Genomic DNA, 20,733 nt, shown 5'->3' on the forward strand with positions numbered 1-20,733 from the left:
AAATTAAATGTTTTAATAAAGTAAAATGTTTTACCTACCTACCCTACCTAATTCTTTTTGGGAATGAGATCGGAAACATTTTATTTTGGCCTATATATATCTTTATTATACCGAGCAAAGCTCGAATGGCCCTTTGACCCGTCTGCAAAGCAAGGCTCTAAAGGTAATATGTATGTAAGAGAAAAAATGAGAAAATCAGCAAAAGAGTAGATCCATATGGGCATCGCCATTTTTAAAAAAAAAAAATTTTGTTCATTAGTGTTTCTACAGTTATTCGTGTTTTGATTTTGAATGCCAAAAATACAAGACTGACGTGCAGTTTGTAATTTAAACACTGAGTTTGTTAAAAATAAATGGTATGATTATTATTATTACAGTTTCTAGCCAATCTTCATATAGAAAAACAGTAGTATGACTAAATAGATGAACAAGTTCATGAGTGTCTTCAAATAAAAATATACGATATATTTATGCTTACTTTTTTACCACTTTGAATTTGTTGGTCAATTTTGTTTAGATTTAACTGTCTCTTAGTTGCAAACGGGATGTATTGTTGTTCTTCATAATTGTTTTGATTTGAAAGAGAAAAAGTTGAGGCTAAATGTGACATCACACAGTTTATGTCGGCTGGTGTTATATTCCCCGCGTTAAATGAATAGGCAGATCCTGTAGTTTTCCTCATATATCCCCCAGCATTTAGATGTTACTGGGCTTTAGTGCAAGGGAAATTTCATAAATGATACAAATCTTTAAATGATATATAATTTATCGTAATTAACAGAATTATGATTATCACTTGGGACACGCCAATGACCATTTCATGCTTCGCTCGGTCCAACGGTCACACCGTATACATATTATATCTTGATTTAAAAAGCACATACTTTTATTCCTTTGATGATATCCAATTATGCATGTATGTGGATTACTTGTTACAAGACCTTTCATTTGGTACCAAAGTTTTTTACCTTGTTTATTATTCTTTGTTGCCACCAGGGATATATAGTGTTTGACAAGCACATCTTCCTTTGGGAGTTTTGGTGTAAAGCATCAACAAAGCTAAATCTGCTGATTTAGTTAACCAATACAAACAAATTTTAAAGTGTTCAGAAATTTGATTTATTTTTCACACCTTTTGCATAGCTTTAGCCACATTTATTTAACATATCTAGTGTAGAATTTATTTTAGTACTTGATATATTGTCACAGCCAACAGATCTTCAGGCACCAGACCACTATGGTTCATCTAAGCTGAAGGACCCCTGGGATTCCCACCTGTACCTTGAATCTCATTCATCAAATGGTGAACCCTATGGTATGGGATCCAGGTTTAATACTGGGGAGGATCGTAGAGAGGTGGATCCTTTTCCTGATGACATTTCAAGAATACAGTGTCTCAATGGTACTAAATTATTAATACAGGTTTCATTCCAGTTATATTGAAATATAGGATAATTTTCCTTTAAGTCAAATTTATCAAAACCTCAGTAATACATATTTCAAAGAAAGGGAACTCTAGGGCTTGCTGTTGGTGTCACATAAAAAGCGTAGTGACATTTTGGGGATTATTTTGTCTGGGATCTGTGTGTCTGAGTCTCACACCCTATAATTTTGTGATAGTAAAAGATAAGACTTTGATTGATAATTGGCATGTGTATTGCTTTCGTGATAATTTTATATACCATTATTTGTGGTGCGATCACAGTCTGTCCACCTGTAGCGCCTTAGAACTACGTAACTTAGAAATGTAGAGCTTTGATGTTTAGCGTGCATGTTCCTAAAGTCATTTGATAAGTGTATACACTATGGTTAGTGATGTCAAAGAAGACTACATACTTTCCGTGAGGACACCATAGTCGACAGCTACGCGAGATCTCATCTTGTACTACACCAGTCAAATGAAGTGTGATTCTAAAAGATGATTATTAGAAAATGATACATTGAATTACATTTATTCATTTCTTTGTGGCCAGAGACTTACAAGGATGTTCTCTCACTGTTTGGGCCTGATGTGGAGGAGGAGATCAGTGATGCAGAAACTCTTATGACGACTTCGGAGAGCGAGGACAGTTCAGACGAGGACAATGAGGGCGTGTCTGAATCTCTGAGTTCCTCAGAGGAATCTGAGGATGAATGGGTAAAGATGCATTCAAGAGTAAAATTATGTAGGATGGAAAGGTTCGTGTCAAGTTAGCATGTACAGAACCCTGCAGAGATGTGGGATCAGTTTGGGAGGGGGGGGGGATATTTCTTTTATACAAAATGACATGTTTTCAATATAAATGGATTAATGTTTAACATGAAAAAAAAAGTTTGCATTCAGAGATATTCATTTTATACGGATGAAGACAAAATCTTTTGCATGGAATGGTTTGTGACCTTGACCTGGAAGTTTGACCTACTTTTAATAAAATTCTGTCCTATTCAATATGTCCTGAACTATTTAGGTAGATCTTTTATATCTTGTATATAAATTCCTTATGGCAATACCTTTCATTTCATATGATCTATGACCTTGTCACCTTTGTCTTATCTGAACAACAAGATCATGCAAGTCATTTTGGTGTTAAGGCGCTTCTGTTTTAATGAAGGAATTTGAACTTTATCAGTATACATGTATTATGTGATTTTCAGTATTTGATTTTTTTTTTTTTATGTGATGTCTTTTCTTTAGATGTACAAGTCCAAAGAGGGAAAGAAGAATTCTCACGGCCGCATTCAGGAAAGCCCCAGAATGGAATCTTATTTTGCTTCTTCAGAAGACAGCTCTGGTTATCACAGCTCAGATATTCCCTCTTTTGTGAATGATAGAAACCGAATCCACAAACAGTATCGCTGTCAGGAACCCATGGTAAATTTCCGACAAGTCAAGTCCTACTTAATGTCTGGGGATTCAGAGCTAGTTAGAGTCAAACGTCTGGACTACAGATATCAGATCCAGGATCTGCACCAAACTGATGGGAAAAGGAACACTGTGCAGTCCAAAAGTAAGAACAGACTTGTAGCTGAGCAAGACTCGATCCAGAGAAGAGCAAATGGATACATCGAGGACAAAGACAAGCCACGGCGTGGTGTAAATACACAGAAATGTCCCGGAACATTAACAGGAGACGTCACTTCTGTAAAAACACGACAGTTAAGCAGAAGTAAATCACTGAACATTGACGAATATGAAACATTCAGAGATTTGCCTCGAATCACCAATGCATTCTCAGAATATCCCAACATTCAAGAACTCAAAGAAGGAAATCCACAGTTATACAAACAGCCAATGTCCTCATTTGAGAAAGTTACCAAATGGATCATGCCTCCAGAATATGTGAATGATACAGAAACCAACAGATCTTCATTTGATGGATTTAGAGGACGAAATGGAACTCGACAGACATTTACCTGCCTACCGTCTCATAGGACACCCTCATCCAGACATCCACCTTCACACAGTACACCTGGGACACCCTCATCCAGACATCCACCTTCACACACCACACCTGGAACACCCTCATCCAGACATCCACCTTCACACACCACACCTGTGGCTAAAACAACCACTGATGTATTAGCAAGGTCACCCAGACATTCTACTGTCTTTTCGTCTCCAAAAGCTCAAAGCTACCCATCATCTCCACAGACTGTGAGAGGGAATGTCAGTAATTCACCATCGTCTTCGCTGGCCAGACTTCATTTGTTGTCACCAAGATCATCCCCAAGAGCCCTTGGTGTGTGTCACAAAAAGTCGGATTTTGAAAATGATTCATTTTGTCAAAGTGTCCCACCGATGTTCAAGGTTCCGGATGCTTTTCCGTATCAGAAATCACCGTCAACGAGAGACAGAGTGTGGAGGAGTTGTAATGTTGAAGAAAACCAGAGAGGGGGGAAAGGACATCTCAGATCCAGTTCTTTTGACAGCTTGTCAAGTGATAGAATATGCTCCTCCTCAAGGTCCGTGAATGAGCATGCAACATACACCAGAAAAAAAGAAGACATGCAAAGAATAGAATCAGAGAATGTGGTGAGCGCACATTCCTTCGCGAGGTGTCAGGGAGATGGAGTGGATGGCGGCGTGCTCAACGTGAATAGACAGGATTGGAGATCCAACAGTCGTAGTCGATGCTGTCACGAGAATCCGCAACCCGGGTCGCTTCAGTCCGTCAAGAGATGGAGACCTAAATTTATCGGGAGCTTGTTTCCAGTAGACAGACAGAATCTGAACGAAAGTACATATTTTCAAAAGTCATGTACGGATGAAAAAGACAGTGATGAAGAAGAAATTCTCCTGATATAAGAAATCTTTATCATATTTGTATTAAACCTTTACTTTTGGTATCAGTTTAATAGCTAAATTTAGATCTCTAAAATGCAATGTAAAGAATTTCAAATTTCATTTACCAATTCTTGCATATTAGATTCAGAAATATTTAAAAAAAAAAAAAAAATCAAATTACCTTTTGAAATTTTTAAAATGAAATTATGATACACTGTACAATGTATTAGTGAATCCATATTATGTATGTATGTCTGTTCTTCATCTAAACTATTCACATTTAAAATTAGATTAGATTAGATGAAGAACGTATTATATATTTCAGATATGGTGATTTCTAATAAGGAATTCTTCAAGATTTCTTGAACTCCTTATTTTACAATAAAGAATTTTAAAAGTAAATGTCGTCACTTACATGTATTTAGTATTCACAGCACAATTAAGGAAGAGTGGCCGAGGCTTCGTAGTCAGTGAAGTCTTTAAACTTTTAAAAATGAGCATCTAAAATTTATTTTAAAAGCATCAACAAAATGTGGACTGGTAGCTTTACAATTCTAAACTCAAAACCTACAAATGTATTTTGTTAGGAACAGTTTTTGGAATTGCAGGCAGATTTACAACCAAAATCTGCTCGATTTAAAAATTGATATTGCACATTCTAGACATTTTATTTTAAATAAGGCTATGATACTATCAAGCATGCTAAGTGAGTGCATTTGTAGTAATGGAAATTCTGTATGTAGGTAAGTTTAACAATAAATTCCACTCAAAAATTTTAATTCACAATCTGTTTAAATAATTTTGATATCGACCCCCCTATATGTAATGGTGTTTTTTAGATTTCAGGATAGGACAATGAAAAATTTCTTCAATTTCAAAATGTCATTGTTCTGGCATTTTTTATAAAATAAAAAAGATCTCAAACATTTGAAGTTCTGAAAGAATTTAGTTGAAAAGCATATTATTCTGCTTTGATTTGCGGGGGGTTGTTGTCAAATTTCACAATTTGAAAAGGAATATTTTGAAAAGCTCAATTGAATGGAAGTGCAAAATGTTTTCTAATTCATCATAGATGTGCATACCTTGGAGGAAAAATTATTTATTTTCTGTTGAATAAATTAAATCCCTGCAAAAGGATTACCAAGTGTTGTTAATAATTTATGTGATTTCAGTATGTTAATGCTTTATTCTCTTTGATGCAAAGATATATATTTACAGGAAAATATTTAATTTGGAGAACTTTGTTTACTTTGAAGTGAGTTTACAAGTTATCTCCCTTTGAACAGACTCGCTTATTTAAAAATGGAAAGTTATATGCACACAATCGTTATGGATAGTTGTAAATGAACAACATGGGCTGTGCAGCTTCAAATACAGGTATATATGTTGGAGTATTTTAGTGATTGACAGGTTTTGTGTCACTGTTTGTGTTTTATTGACAAACCTTAAACATAATAAGTGACAAAATTGTTTGTGGTGAGGTTGTTATGTTACTGTCCAAACAATAATGGAATGGCATGTTTGAAATTCTGAACACAAGAGGGCACTGCACTGTTAATAACCTGATTAATACTATAAATATAAATTCATTTGATTTATTTTAAATAATTATGGACTCCTGTGCAATGAGAATCCGTATAATAAATATGCAAATACTAAGTTCAAGCCTTAACAGTACACCGTTAATTGACTTGGATCAATTTTTTATTGTGTATGGGATAAAAATTACTTCTGAGGTGCTTGGGGACAGAATAATTATGAGATAACTATTAAAGAGAAATTAACAACCATTACAGCTTTTAGTAATACTGTTATTTTCTTGAGTATTTTTCTGTTTGGGGATTGCTAGTAAGGCTCCAGGGAGCCAGTGCTCTTCTAGCCAAAAATGGGGGTGTAGGACTTCCATCAATTTCAATTAAATCGTGTTTCTAGATAATGTAGTGGCAGGGTAATGAACATGCATAGAGCAGTGTCAGACATTATGTTATTGATTTTTTTTTTTGGGGGGGGGGGGGGGGGGGTAGTTTGGGTGTGTTTTGTCCGGGCATTTATGTGGTGTTTTGTGTGGGTATTTGATTATGCTCCACCATGAATATGGCCGGGGCATGTAGTGTTTGTCCTGTACGTCACCCTTTGCGTTTAGCTCAGTTTTAAAGAAACTATTCAAGATATTTTTATCAAAACTTTTATGCTGATACATATTGGTGACATCAATTTAAATGCATCATACTTTTTGACCTTGACATTTCCTTTGACCTTGCTTTTGCCTACATTTGGTGTTTAGCTGAATTTCACAGCAACTGTAAATTGACAATATTTTTTGAAAACTCTTACACTGATACATATTAGTGGTAGCTATTCAACTGTGACCTTTTTTTTTACCTTGACCTTCCATGTGACCTTGACTTCAATATTTCCTATTTGGTGGTTAGCTCAGTTTCAAAGCAATTAATGAAGAGATTTTTTTAATATGGCAAGGGCACATAGTAGAGGTATATATTTTTTTCTTTTGTTAGAAGTAATTTTGAAAAAATGATAACCTTTCTATTGATAGCTTAATATCAACATTTAATTAATGCAAAATTGCTATTTATCTTTATAGCAATTTTCTTAGAACTTTGGTAAATTTCAATAATACTCAGATTGCAATGAATGGGTGATAATTGAGTCAAAAAGTTTAAAGATTTTTTAAAAAAATAACATTTTGAAAAAAATATGACATTTTTTATTAGAACATTTCACTTTGCCATAGAAATAATGCATTAGATTGATAAGGGAGAGTGTTTGAAAGGTTTTCCTTTTTATTTTTGTATTTATTTACTGTATTAAAGCTTTTAAAGTAAATAACAATATACAAGAGTGTTTCAAAGGTTCTCTTGATGTGATATGACTGGAACACAGCTCAGATTTTGACTACGGATAACTCCGTTTACCTGATCAGGATATAGGGCTCACGGCTGATGTGACTGGTCGACAGGATATGCTTACTCCTCCTAGGCACCTGATCCCACCTCTGGTGTGTCCAAGGGTCCGTGTTTGCCCAACTATCTATTTTGCATTGTTTATAGGAGTTATGAGATTGATCACTGTTCGGTATCTTCGCTTTTCATTTACCTATATAAAGGCTAGCACCACATCAAATTAAATTCACTAAGGGTGTAAATCCTGATACTAACACAACAAAGTGAATTCCCTATTGTGAAAGCACTGCATTTCTCTATTCTAATGCATTGATAAGGTGAATGAAAAAGTGAGCAGCAACTTTTTACATTGAAAAGCTATAATGTTTTTTACATGAAGATTTATTAAGATATTTCCTTTCAATCGCCCCCATATGGTCATCCTTAATCTACATATTAATTTTCTTTTTTAAAAAGTTAAGTATTTTTGATTTTTTTCCCCATAAAATGAAAAAATGCAACCCATTTTTCATTGTGAATAGGACAAATATTGGGCAAGGAGAAGGTACCAGCTAGGGGTTTAGCTCAAGTGAGCTTTTCTGATCAAAACTTTCTATTGTTGTAAACTTTTCACATTTTCATCTTCTTCTTCAGAACGACTTGGTCAATTTCAACCAAACTTGGCACAAACATCCTTGGGGTGAAGGAGATTCAAGTTTATTCAAATGAGGGGCAATACTCTTCCCCAAGGGGAGATAATAGTGAAATACACTGACAAATTTTTAAAATCTTTTTGTCCAGAACCAGTGGGCCAATTTCAATCAAACTTAGTACAAATTATCCTTTGGTGAAGGGGATTCAAGTTTGATCAAAGAAGGACTAACCTCCTTCAAAAGGGAGATAATCACAAACATGCAAAAATAGTGTGGGGTCATTTAAAAATCTTTTCAAGATGCACTGGGCCAGAAAAGTTCAAATTTACATAGAAGCTTCCTGACATATTGCAGATTCAAGTTTGTTAGATTCATGTTTCCTTGGGGGGGGGGGGGGGGGGGGGGGGTCCACAATAGGGGATCAAAACTTTTACATGCAAATATATAGGAAAAAGTCTTTATAAATCTTCTCAAGAACCACTTGTCCAGACAAGTTCAAATTTACATGGCAGCTTTCTGACAGTGCAGTGCAGATTTTTATAAAAATCATGGCCCCCAGGGATAGGTTAGGACCACAATAGGGAATCAAAATTTCACATGCGAATATACATGTATAGTGAAAATTTATAGATATGGGCCATGGTGACTCAGGTTAGCAATGTGGCCCATAGGCCTCTTGTTTTTATATTGCATCACAATGTCACATTGGGTGGGGCATTATATCCTATGGACATATTTCTTGGGTTTTTTTAATCCATTCACAGATCCTTCCGTACCTCAACCAACAGCCAACTCATATCCCCGCAGTCAAAACACAGAAACGCGATGGATTCAACCAAGTAAGTCAATTTCTGTCTTCATTCTGGCTTAATTAACTTAAACACCCAGGCTATTAAAGTTTCTTAGGAGCTGTAACAAAAAGACGTAGATTTACATTGTACCAGTTGAACTTCAAGTCCAGTTTTTCATCTAGACTAGTTGTTTGTTTTCATGATTACATTGGACCTATGATATAGGGATTGGTCTTTCTATAAGTAGCCTTAAGAAATTTGGACCTCTTGTAGTGTCAGTATTTACTCAATTCAGCCAATGAAAGTTGTTTCAGCCTCAATCTATTAAACTGCAATTAGACACCTGGTCTTAGATAACACGTCAACCACTGCATGATTGTTACATATTATCAGTTAGAATTCTTCTACACGTTGGATTGACAATATCACGATTAGAATTACATGTAGATTATTGATCTGTTGAAGAGATTCGATGTATAATTTTTCTACAACTTCTTTTGCCAATTTCTCGATCAGGATAGGTTTTAATCCTTTAATATTTTCAACAGATTTAAAATTGCTGAATTTTGTTTTATATCAATTTGGCAAACAAGTTTCATAACATTTGGACCAGACTGCAGTTGAATTACCAATAATTTATCAGCAGGGTTTAAAATTTTAATGAGAGGATCCAATTCTGTCGATCAATTTTATAATTACATAATGTACTTATGCATGTACATGTCATGTTATTTCTTCAGTGTTTTAGATATATATGTAATAAGCTGATTGTTTCATGTCTAACAATACAAACATGAATATTTTCTAAATACTGCTGCAGTGAATGCTGTTTCTTCTCTCTTGGCAGTAAAACCATACACAAGAAAAGGGAACTGTTTTCAAGCCACTATGTAACTATGATATAATTAGTGTTTGGTACAATGGATTGTAGAACAACAATGTGCTCGTGTATCTATAAACTTAATAATATTAATGTTGAACATTCTTTATTGAGAACAACTATTGGTGATACTGAGTATATAAAGCATTTTTATGTGATAGAAATATATAGAGAATCTAGGTAGGGTAAATGAAAGTATATATATAGTTTAAAACGTAAAACATTTTCATATAAACCATGTAAAATGTGACAAAGGAAAACGTGAGGCTAAAATGAATAAGCATTTGGTGTTGAGATAATCTGAAATTGAAATGATTGACCAAAACTGAATTAGGTAACTAAATGTTTCTGAGGCTGAAATGACCTGCACCGTGTGTCTTGCATAATCTCATCTCTTTCTGCCTTTAGATATAACTTTAGCACAATCCTGTCCTTTTCTAATCTCTACACAACTTTAGCACAAACCAGTCCAATTCTATATCTCTATACAACTTTAGCACAAACATGTCCCTTTCTATCTCTATACAACTTTAGCACAAACATGTCCCTTTCTATCTCTACACAACTTTAGCACAAACCAGTCCCTTTCTATCTTTATACAACTTTAGCACAAACCTGTCCCTTTCTATCTCTATACAACTTTAGCACAAACCAGTCCCTTTCTATCTTTATACAACTTTAGCACAAACATGTCCCTTTCTATCTCTACACAACTTTAGCACAAACCAGTCCATTTCTATCTCTATACAACTTTAGCACAAACATGTCCCTTTCTATCTCTATACAACTTTAGCACAAACATGTCCCTTTCTATCTCTACACAACTTTAGCACAAACCAGTCACTTTCTATCTTTATACAACTTTAGCACAAACCTGTCCCTTTCTATCTCTATACAACTTTAGCACAAACCTGTCCCTTTCTATCTCTACACAACTTCAGCACAAACCTGTCCCTTTCTATCTCTACACAGCTTTAGCACAAACATGTCCCTTTCTATCTCTATACAACTTTAGCACAAACATGTCCCTTTCTATCTCTATACAACTTTAGCACAAACATGTCCCTTTCTATCTCTACACAACTTTAGCACAAACCTGTCCCTTTCTATCTTTATACAACTTTAGCACAAACCAGTCCCTTTCTATCTCTACACAACTTTAGCACAAACCAGTCCCTTTCTATCTCTATACAACTTTAGCACAAACATGTCCCTTTCTATCTCTATACAACTTTAGCACAAACATGTCCCTTTCTATCTCTACACAACTTTAGCACAAACCAGTCCCTTTCTATCTTTATACAACTTTAGCACAAACCTGTCCCTTTCTATCTCTACACAACTTCAGCACAAACCAGTCCCTTTCTATCTCTACACAACTTTAGCACTAACCTGTCCCTTTCTATCTCTACACAACTTTAGCACAATCCTGTCCCTTTCTATCTCTATACAACTTTAGCACAAACCAGACCCTTTCTATCTCTACACAACTTTAGCACAAACCAGTCCCTTTCTATCTTTATACAACTTTAATACAAACCTGTCCCTTTCTATCTCTACACAACTTTAGCACAAACCTGTCCCTTTCTATCTCTACACAACTTTAGCACTAACCTGTCCCTTTCTATCTCTACACAACTTTAGCACAATCCTGTCCCTTTCTATCTCTATACAACTTTAGCACAAACCAGACCCTTTCTATCTCTATACAACTTAAACACAAACCTGTCACTTTCTAATCTCTGTACAACTTAAGCACAAACCAGTCCCTTTCTATCTCTATACAACTTTAGCACAAACCTGTCCCTTTCTATCTCTATACAACTTTAGCACAAACCTGTCCCTTTCTATCTCTATACAACTTTAGCACAAACATGTCCCTTTCTATCTCTATACAACTTTAGCACAAACATGTCCCTTTCTATCTCTATACAACTTTAGCACAAACCTGTCCCTTTCTATCTCTATACAACTTTAGCACAAACATGTCCCTTTCTATCTTTATACAACTTTAGCACAAACATGTCCCTTTCTATCTCTATACAACTTTAGCACAAACCAGTCACTTTCTAATCTCTATACAACTTAAGCACAAACCAGTCCCTTTCTATCTCTATACAAGTTCAGCACTAACCTGTCCCTTTCTACCTCTATACAATATGTCCCTCTCTACTTCTGATTTGATATTTTCTTAAGATGTGATAAAGATTCACAGGTTTCAACATTGTTAAATGGATGAAACTGTGACAGCTGACAGGAAGTTTTGAAAAGCTGATGCAATAGATGTCTCCAGTAGGCTATAGTTTGCTCAGAACATGTGTCCATAAGTATATAATATGCATGAATCCACAGAAGTAGAAATATTTCTGTTTCCAGATCAAACTATGACATTACCGCCGTCTGGTCACAACATCCGAAACAGCAGAAATGAAGATGCCGTTATTGCAGGTGAGTTGTTTACATTTTGTGACCTAAAACCAGGTCATAGTGACCTCAATTAAAAATAGTATCGCCAACTATAGTAACAACCATTTCAATTAAACTTAAGGTGTTGGAAGGACTAGAGCTCAATTAGGTTAATGAGAATATATTGTCATTGTAACCCTATGTAGATAAAAAAAAATTCTAGCTTTGAAAAGGGGTAATAGATACCAGTTTGAATAGAATTTTTTGTTCCATACAAAATATTGTATACCATCCTTTCGAGAATTTTTCACTCATGGAAATGTCACCATTGCTGGTGAAGGGCTGCAAAATTTAGGTCTATATATGCTTGGCACTTACGGCCTTTGAGCTGGGAGGGTTGTTTATTGTGTCACACCTGCTATGACATGGGGCCTTTATTTTCGCGATCTCATTCGAAGGACCGCCCCATTTAGTCGCCTCTTATGACAAGCAAGGGGTACTGAGGACCTATTCTAACCCGGATCCCCTTGGGATATTCCATACAAAAACATCAAGAAATTTTGAATTTTCTTTAAGAAAAGCTGAGATTTATTTTCATTTTTCTTGGGTTTTTGTTTTTTGTACATATTTTTTTTTTCTTGTAAGTATGATGGAATTTCTGATGAAGTTCAACTTGTTTGTGAAATGTAAAAGACTTCATTAAAGCACCTAGAACAGAGGGCTATGTGATCTTTGTTCATGTAGAAGATGATTTAATACAGTTGTTCACATACAAATGAATAAGCTCTTTGTATTACAATGTACACATGACACATCACAGTCATTAATTATGTCTCCCCTCTTTTAGGGGGAGACATTTTGTTTTTGTAGTTTCTGTCCGTCCGTCACAAAATCTTGTGAACACTTCTCCTATATGGCTTATTGGATAGACTTGAAACTTTTTACAATGCTTCATTGCCATTTGTAGATGTGCATATTGTCAGGACAGGAGGATCCAATTATTATTTTCGTAAAAGTTATAGTGGATCTAAAAGGGGTGGAGGATGTAAAATAGCTTGTGAACACTTCTCCTATATGGCTTATCCGATACACTTGAAATCCTTTTAAATGCCATTTGCAGATGGGCATATTGCAGGGACAGGAGGTTCCAATTGTTATCCTTAAAATTATTAGTGGATCTGAGGGATGGGAAGTGTAAAATAGTTTGTGAACACTTCTCCTATGTGGCTTATTGGAGTTGATAATGTCTATCTTCCTGCTCATGCTTTCTCCTCCATACCATCCAGTACATTAAGGGGAGGAGGTTTCATTTGGAGCACTTCCAATTTGGGGAGCTGGGGAGACATTGTGTTTCATAAAAACAATCTCAAGTTTGTTAGTATTTTGCTAAAATTGGTTACTCTAATTTACATAGCGACATTCTTATCTCTCATATATGCTCATTGTTGTGTTTAGATACTGTAGATCCCGTGGGGATCCGGGTTAGAATAGAATATAAGATCCTCAGTACCCCCTTGCTTGTCATAAGAGGCGACAAAATGGGGCGGTCCTTCGGATGAGACTGCAGAAACCGAGGCCCTGTGTCACAACAGGTGTGGCACGATAAAGATCCCTCCCTGCTCAATGGCCATAAGCGCCGAGCATAGGCCTAAATTTTGCAGCCCTTCACCGGCAGTGGTGACATCTCTATATGAGTGAAATATTCTCGAGAGGAACGTTAAACTATATACAATCAATCGATACTGTAGTAGTGATTAAATGGTGTCATCGTGTGATCTCGTTTCAAAAAATATTTCCAGATGGACACATCATGTGACACAGCGGTACCCTTTATTTTGAAATGCAAATTATCCTTTTGGAGAAATCATAAAAAAAAAATTGAGGGGTGGGGAGTTGTAAATTGACAAGTATTTGTTGAACTTGGAAAATTCTCAAAACAGAATAAAGCACACACAGAATAAAGCACAAGCATTTTAAGGATGTATGCTACACCTGAGAAATTTGATATGGATGAAAAGTGGATGATATGTACAACAATATTTTGAAATTGAAAACTTTCACATTTACTTTATTTAGTAAAAAAATACAGTTTTAGTTGAAAACAATCTGAGAAAAATTTAAAACCTCTGCTGAACTCGAACACGCAATCTATGGTTCAGCAGTCGATGTGCTAACTTACTGAGCTACTCAGCAAGGCGAGAATTTTTTAAATGAATAGACAAACATCACTGATATTTATATTTTCCTCCATGTTTTGAAAGGAAGTCAGCCATTATGACGATGTAGAGTACCTCATTAAATGCCTGCTCCTGATAATGAAAAAAAATTTGATTCCATGTAGTGTAAAGCTTATACGGTACCAATTTTGATGCACCAGATGTGCATTTCGACAAACAATGTCTCTTCAGTGATGCTCAATCCGAAATTTTGGAAATTCGAAATAACAATAAACTTGTAAGACCTACAAGAAAACATAGAGTGCCAAAAACTGGAGCTCAATTTGTCCAAGGATAGAGCTATGCATGAGGGAGATAATCCTTAATTTTGATGTAAATTTCTAAATTTTATCGCAGCAATTAAATATACATCCGTATTTTCAAGCTTGCATCGAAGTACTTAGCTACTGGGTATATGATCCAAGAGTTTTGCTGTAACAGGAGCAGAGGCATTAGTGAGAGCATCAAATGTCTGTGGACTAATGACTGAATCAATAGAAGCAGTGTTTAGAGAAGCATTAATCAATTGATAATAAAGATTATTTGTTTACTAGCTGCAGCTCTGATGCACTATGGCGGACATCATCATGGACTAGGTCCTAGGATGTACAATCCAGTGGCAGGGGACTATGGACTATTGTGAAAACCTGCTAAAAACACTTTACTGAAAATAATTAACTTGCTGAAAGAAATAACACCTAGAGATACAGAGAAGAGCGTTGTTGACAATGGAAGTTGGAGGAACTTGTGTACATGTTTGGTTACTGTGGGTAGCCTCTATGACAATTCCTTGATATCGTTATACCTGTATATTTATATGAGGGTATTCAACTTCCCTGTGATATTGATCCCAGTCAGTCTCTCTCTCTCTCTCTCTCTCTCTCTCTCTCTCTCTCTCTCTTCTCTCTCTCTCTCTCTCTCTCTCTCTCTCTCTCTCTCTCAAAACTGTAATGTAATAAAAGTCAATGATGCACATCAAAACTTTATGAGATGTGATACAAATTATTTAATAATTATATGTATGAGGTTGTGAAATACGTTTTCTGAATATTGTATTTTAAAAGAGTGCATTTCTAATCTTATGCAATACTTAAACCTCATTTTCATATTTATGAACATAGGTACATGCATATCAGTTCTCAAACTTAATGCCTGTTCATTGACCCGATACAGGCAAGTAATCATGAGGATCGATAAATTTAAATCATTGTCTGTCCATTGTGCCGTTAAAAAAATTATGTGTGTATAAAAATCAAGACCTTCACCTATAATGAGTTTCACTTTATTTTGAAATGTCCAAAATACCAAGAAATACGTAATTTATATATCAAAAAGTGTTATTTTAGACGTCCAAGCATTTTCAAATTAATTCAATCATTAAGTGTACAAAATGTTAAAGAATTGCGAAACTTAGGAAAAATTTTATTCTTAGCAGAGAAAATAAGAAAAGATAATTCATAATTGTAATTACATCCCATTTCTTTTTCTCATTTAACACAATTTTTTTCTTCTATTTTTATTTTCATACAACTCTCACGCAATCACCTATATTACAAATATTATCTTTTATACTTATATGTATGTGTATGCTGATCTATAGCTCTGATTATGTGTATGTTGTTCACCTTATATTTCATTATGTATAAAATTGTATATCTGAAATAGACCAGGTTAAAAAAGTCAAATTCGAAATAGGTATATAAGAAATGACTTCTGATTTTATTTGAAAATTGTTGAAACATGAACAAATTGGGAGACCTACATCCCAAAATGTCTGTCATCTACCTGATGTTATTGATGTTGTAGAAATCTAGAGAAAACAATGGAGGAGGATTACTATTGATTTCTCCGAATATGATTCTGATTTAGCACTGTCTGATATTTCTGAATAAATCAAAATTCATTATAAAAACTTGCATTTTGATATCTTTGAATCAGTTCTTGTGTCTTTTATTGTACTCCTCCCAGTCTGGAACTAGTGGTTATAATATAATAGTCAGTTATGTCATTGTCAGCAAATAATGTTTTAAATCATTTCCATTTTATGCCCATTGTTTTGACATGAATTGTGGAATAGAATATGATATTCTAACATGGATGGAACAGGATGTATGACACCAGGTGAGGTTTTGGATGACAACACTTGGGTCTCATATTTCAAATAGTTATTATTATTACATTGTGAAATGTATCTCCAGTATTTATCGATAAAAACAGTAGGTACTAAACTGTCAACTGAAATTATGAAATAAACAAATTTCCAGATTTTGAATACCTGTGCACTTTAATTATACATAGAGGGTTTGGTTATATTTATTGAGAAGATTTAAAATGAAGTTTGGGTCATGGCCATTACAGAATTTGGGTTGATTTCAGGATAACTTTACAAAATGTAACGTGTGTTGTATGTTCCTCTGATGACATACACAATATTATAAATCAATTAGGTTAATTGTGTCATTTAATTGATTGCCAAAAATCACCACTTGACTGATGTCGAAAATCTAGCTTGCTTTATAATCTGTTTATCAAGAGGGACCCAGTCAACTCCGCCACCCATAGCACGCCAACCCTCAGCACAGGCATATCAGACAGAGTCAGTGCTGGAAAGTTTTTTTTTTACCTTCCATGTACTAAAATTGGGGGTGTGTGTTTTCCAATGTTTTCCACTAATGGGAAATGTCAGGTGATTCAACAAGGCCCATTTCTGAAAATATTGATAAAATAAAAATAAGATATATTCAATGAAAGAATTTCAGGATGGAAAATTGATTTTATTCCACATTGCAAAATGTTTCCACACCCACTCCTTTCATATCCACCTCTAAAATATCTTCTTTCTTTCTTTTTTCAAGAAAAATTCTTAAAAGAAGTCTTATTCATTTTTATTCCAAACTGGTGCAGACAAATGAAAAATTTCCACAGGTTCAATCAGGTTTATCACAGTAAGTTCTGACGCGGTTAAAAGTTTATTTGCAGCTTCCATTATTTTGATATATGGTGGGTGTAGGATCTATAACCTCATGTTTAGATGCCTGTCACAGACTGGTCATACTATAGCAGAATGCAGTCCATACAATCATCTGTCAGCACCCTGTGGGTCAGATAAAAATAACCTATATAAAGCTTGGATCATCAATCTTGGTACACAATTCATGTTCAAGGTCAAATACACATGTACATGGTTAAAAGGCTTTGACCGCTGACTCAGTGATTTGAGGAAGAAGTTTATCATTTTTCAATGTCAAACTTGCATGGCATAAATAAGAAAGAAACAGTAATAATAAGCTTGGATAATCAAACAAATTCATAGACAGATTTTATTATGGTATGGTGCAGTGTTTCTATGTGCCTGTTATCTGTTCATCCATCTACTTTGTGGGAAGGATACACAGAGTACTTATAAACTAAGTCAAGGATACTCAAACCTGGTACATGTTTCCTCATGATGAGAGGAAGATGCCTCTAATCCTCAAGGTCAAATATAAAGGCCAATTACTCTCATTTGTAATTGTGAAGGGAAAACAGTACTAATAATTAAGGCAACGATCATCAAACTTGGTGTACTGGTACATGTTTCCCAGGGACTATTTGTGCCAAATATTATACACAGCCACTCAACGTTTTAAATATCTATAATAAAAAAAGATATTTTGATTATAGGAAGACATTTTTTTTATCAATAGGTGTTTAAAACGCTGCATGAGTGCCTGTGCAAGTATATTATGAAATGTAACAATTTTTCTTTGCAAGTTGTACTTCTTTTGAGCGAAATTTTTCTTCGGAATAATATTCAACAATTAGGCCACTTTCTCCAATATCTGAGAGTGCATGTTCAATATTGCAGTGGAGCGGAAATTGTCACCCCAAGAAATTTATCCTCATCAATCGGACTGCACAAGCTGTTGGCAATCAGATGTCTTTCGTTGTGGTGGTAGTTTTATCATTAAGTTTATTATTAAACTTTTTTTTTTAAAATAAAGTTACGCAAAGCAGTAGAGTCAAATTGGTAACTTAACCTGTATGAAGTTAATCAGTTTACTCTCGTTGTACAATTGCATGTTATGCTATCATTGTTCAGTACAAGGATTTTTGATTTTGGAATAAGCTTTTGTGGCAATCAGACGTGGAAATTTAAGGGGTTCGGGTTCGAATCCTGGTCTGGTCTGTTGCGTTTTCTCCCTTCCTGTTACATATATTGCAAGTACCACTTCCTCACAAATTTTTAAATGCATATAAATGTGAATTATACATACATGTATGCTTAAATTTGACACGTGATAATTTTACTTATGCATTGACAATGAATATATCATGTTGCTATGGAAAGAGTAGATTTTACAGGAAAATTTTGTTTGTTTTCAAACATTTCTCAGCCGATCAGATTTTTAAGTACTGTACATAAAATTATGACAACTAATTAAATGTTATTAACTCACATTATATAACACTGGACATTTTTTCATATGTTGTATTACAATAACATTCACAAGTAAAAAGAAAAAACTTTTCATAATTGACAAATTTTACATAATTGAATATGGCAGATTGTGACAAGATGGTCAGCTAACCTAAATCGTCAGATTCTGAAAATTTTCATTGGGAGAGTTGTAACCTCAGTTTGTAACTTTTCCACCTGAGAAAGGGGGAGGGAAATGAAGACCCCAAAAATGGGGGGAGGGGTGTGTGTGTGTGTGGCAGTGAGTGTAACGCACCCACACACCCCATTTAGATCTGCCCCTGACATACAAAGTGTTTGTCTGGCAATGAAGCTTGCAGAAAATACTTCCTCCTCAAGCTAATTAAATCTTGTTTATGGATTCCAGGGTACAACCACATTAACCCCCAATCAAAACAATTACAAGTATTCAAAATAACATGAAAAAGAATTTTTTTTAACAGTGCCAAATGGTCCTGCCACAATTGTAAACATATTTTTCAAATTGAGACAACTAATATCATATATCTTTTAAGTTATCGGTTGATAATTATTATAAGAACAGTAGCATGGTAAACACGTACATGTACTTGACGTGTAGTTTTTATTTAACACACCCCCCACCCCCACCCCCGAACAAAGCTTGTCCGTCCGTCCACATATATTGTCCAGAGTTCATCTTTAACATTGATTAACAGATCTGATTAAAACTACCTGCATGCCTTATATAAATAAGGAATTCAAGCACTTGTTTCATTGCTTTATTGATAAGATTTTTTAACATTCAAGGAAATTTAATATGAGTAATTTTTTCCATTTTGAAGGAAGAGGGTGTTATGTTGTCATTGTCCAGATTATATCTTCATTAAAAACCTCAGTGAGCATAAGTTCATGATTTCCCACCATTTAAGGGGGGGTGTTTATATTAATCATGTTAAGACAGTTCTAGTTTTTTTGTTTTTTTCCTTGTGTGATTTGTACATTATCAAATTCAATGTCATGGTTTTGCAATTTATGAAAGATTTCCAATGTGACAGAATGCAACACAAGTGTGATATATACCAAGATAGAGAGCACACTTAACATCAGATCAACATAGATATATATACGTGTGTGTCTGTCTGTATGTGTGTATGTCATAATGTGCATATGTAAATAGTGTAATATTTATAAAGCCTTTTGATTTCTTTACATTGTATTTAGCATGTTTCAGTGTGTCTGTTATTATTGTGTATCATACACAATTAAAGGTGCAATTAGCTGCAATTCTAAAATCACCAAAATTAATTCATTGATTGATTGATGTTTTTTGACACACTCAACAATTTTTAGCCCACCTGAGCCAAAGGCTCAAGTGAGCTTTTCTGATCAAAATTTGTCGGTGTTGGCATCGTAAACTTTTCACATTTTCGACTTCTTCTCAAGAACCGCTGGGCCAATTTCAACCAAATTTGCCACAAAGCATCCTTGGTTAAACTCTTTCAAGTTTGTTCAAATGAAGGACCATGTCCCTTTCAAAGGGGAGATAATCACAAAAATAGGGTGGGGTCATTTAAAAATCTTCTCAAGAACCACTGGGCCAGAAAAGCTGAAATTTACATGAAAGCTTCCTGACATAGTGCAGATTCAAGTTTGTTCAAATCATGGCCCCCGGGGGTTGGATGGGGCCACAAAAGGGGATCAAAGTTTTACATGCTAATATATAGGATAAATCTTTAAAAATCTTCTTCTCAAGAACCACTGAGCCAGAAAAGCTCAGATTTACATGAAAGCTTCCTGACATAATGTAGATTCAAGTTTGTTCAAATCATGGCCCCCGGGTGGCTGGATGGGGCCACAATAGGGGATCAAAGTTGTACATACAAATATATAGGAAAAATCTTCTTCTCAAGAACCACTGAGCCAGAAAAGCAAAGTTTTACATACAAATATATAGGGAAAAATCTATAAAAATCTTTTTCTCAAGAACCACTAAACCAGAAAAGCTGATATCTATATGAAAGCTTTCTGACATATTTCAGTTTGTTAAAATCATGGCCCCAGGGGTAGGATGGGGTCACAAGGGGGGGGGGGGGGGGGAGAGTATCAAAGCTTTGCATACAAATATATAGGGAAAATCTTTAAATATGAGCCAAGATGACTCAGGTGAGTGATGTGACCTTCCTCTTGTTCAGTTATCTGGTGG

At 35.0% G+C, this 20,733-nt stretch overlaps 2 protein-coding genes across 4 annotated transcripts in view; both read left to right on the forward strand.

Moving 5' to 3' along the window:
- LOC125678476 (uncharacterized) overlaps nt 1-5,396 on the forward strand; it is a 32,317-nt gene extending 26,921 nt beyond the window's left edge. For both annotated transcript variants that reach the window (XM_056157478.1, XM_048916963.2), the window contains exons 5-7: nt 1,210-1,402; nt 1,974-2,137; nt 2,675-5,396. In XM_056157478.1, the coding sequence (XP_056013453.1) occupies nt 1,210-1,402; nt 1,974-2,137; nt 2,675-4,285 (1,968 nt within the window). In that variant the 3' untranslated portion in view covers nt 4,286-5,396. The remainder of the gene's footprint in view (nt 1-1,209; nt 1,403-1,973; nt 2,138-2,674) is intronic.
- Nucleotides 5,397-5,519: 123 nt separating this feature from the next.
- LOC125682005 (uncharacterized) lies at nt 5,520-16,044 on the forward strand. Of its 2 annotated transcripts, XM_048922374.2 has the most exons (4): nt 5,520-5,641; nt 8,582-8,656; nt 11,865-11,936; nt 14,665-16,044. In XM_048922374.2, exons 1-4 carry the CDS (start codon nt 5,608-5,610, stop codon nt 14,751-14,753), a joined length of 270 nt encoding a protein of 89 aa, XP_048778331.1. In that variant the 5' UTR covers nt 5,520-5,607; the 3' UTR covers nt 14,754-16,044. The 2 variants fall into 2 exon arrangements, with proteins under 2 accessions (XP_048778331.1, XP_048778330.2); XM_048922373.2 differs by lacking the exon at nt 5,520-5,641 and having other exon boundaries at nt 8,233-8,656.
- Nucleotides 16,045-20,733: the final 4,689 nt, after the last annotated feature.

The sequence above is a fragment of the Ostrea edulis genome, chromosome 2 (genome assembly GCF_947568905.1).
Source record: "Ostrea edulis chromosome 2, xbOstEdul1.1, whole genome shotgun sequence".
Taxonomy (NCBI): domain Eukaryota; kingdom Metazoa; phylum Mollusca; class Bivalvia; order Ostreida; family Ostreidae; genus Ostrea; species Ostrea edulis.

Bases quoted from the DNA above. Each gene is read 5' to 3' on its own strand.
- LOC125682005 (XM_048922373.2), top strand. From the start codon at position 8,476: ATGTGGCCCATAGGCCTCTTGTTTTTATATTGCATCACAATGTCACAT. The intron at 8,657-11,864 runs GTAAGTCAATTT...TTCTGTTTCCAG, and splicing joins AACGCGATGGATTCAACCAA to ATCAAACTATGACATTACCG. The intron at 11,937-14,664 runs GTGAGTTGTTTA...TTTGTTTACTAG, and splicing joins TGAAGATGCCGTTATTGCAG to CTGCAGCTCTGATGCACTAT.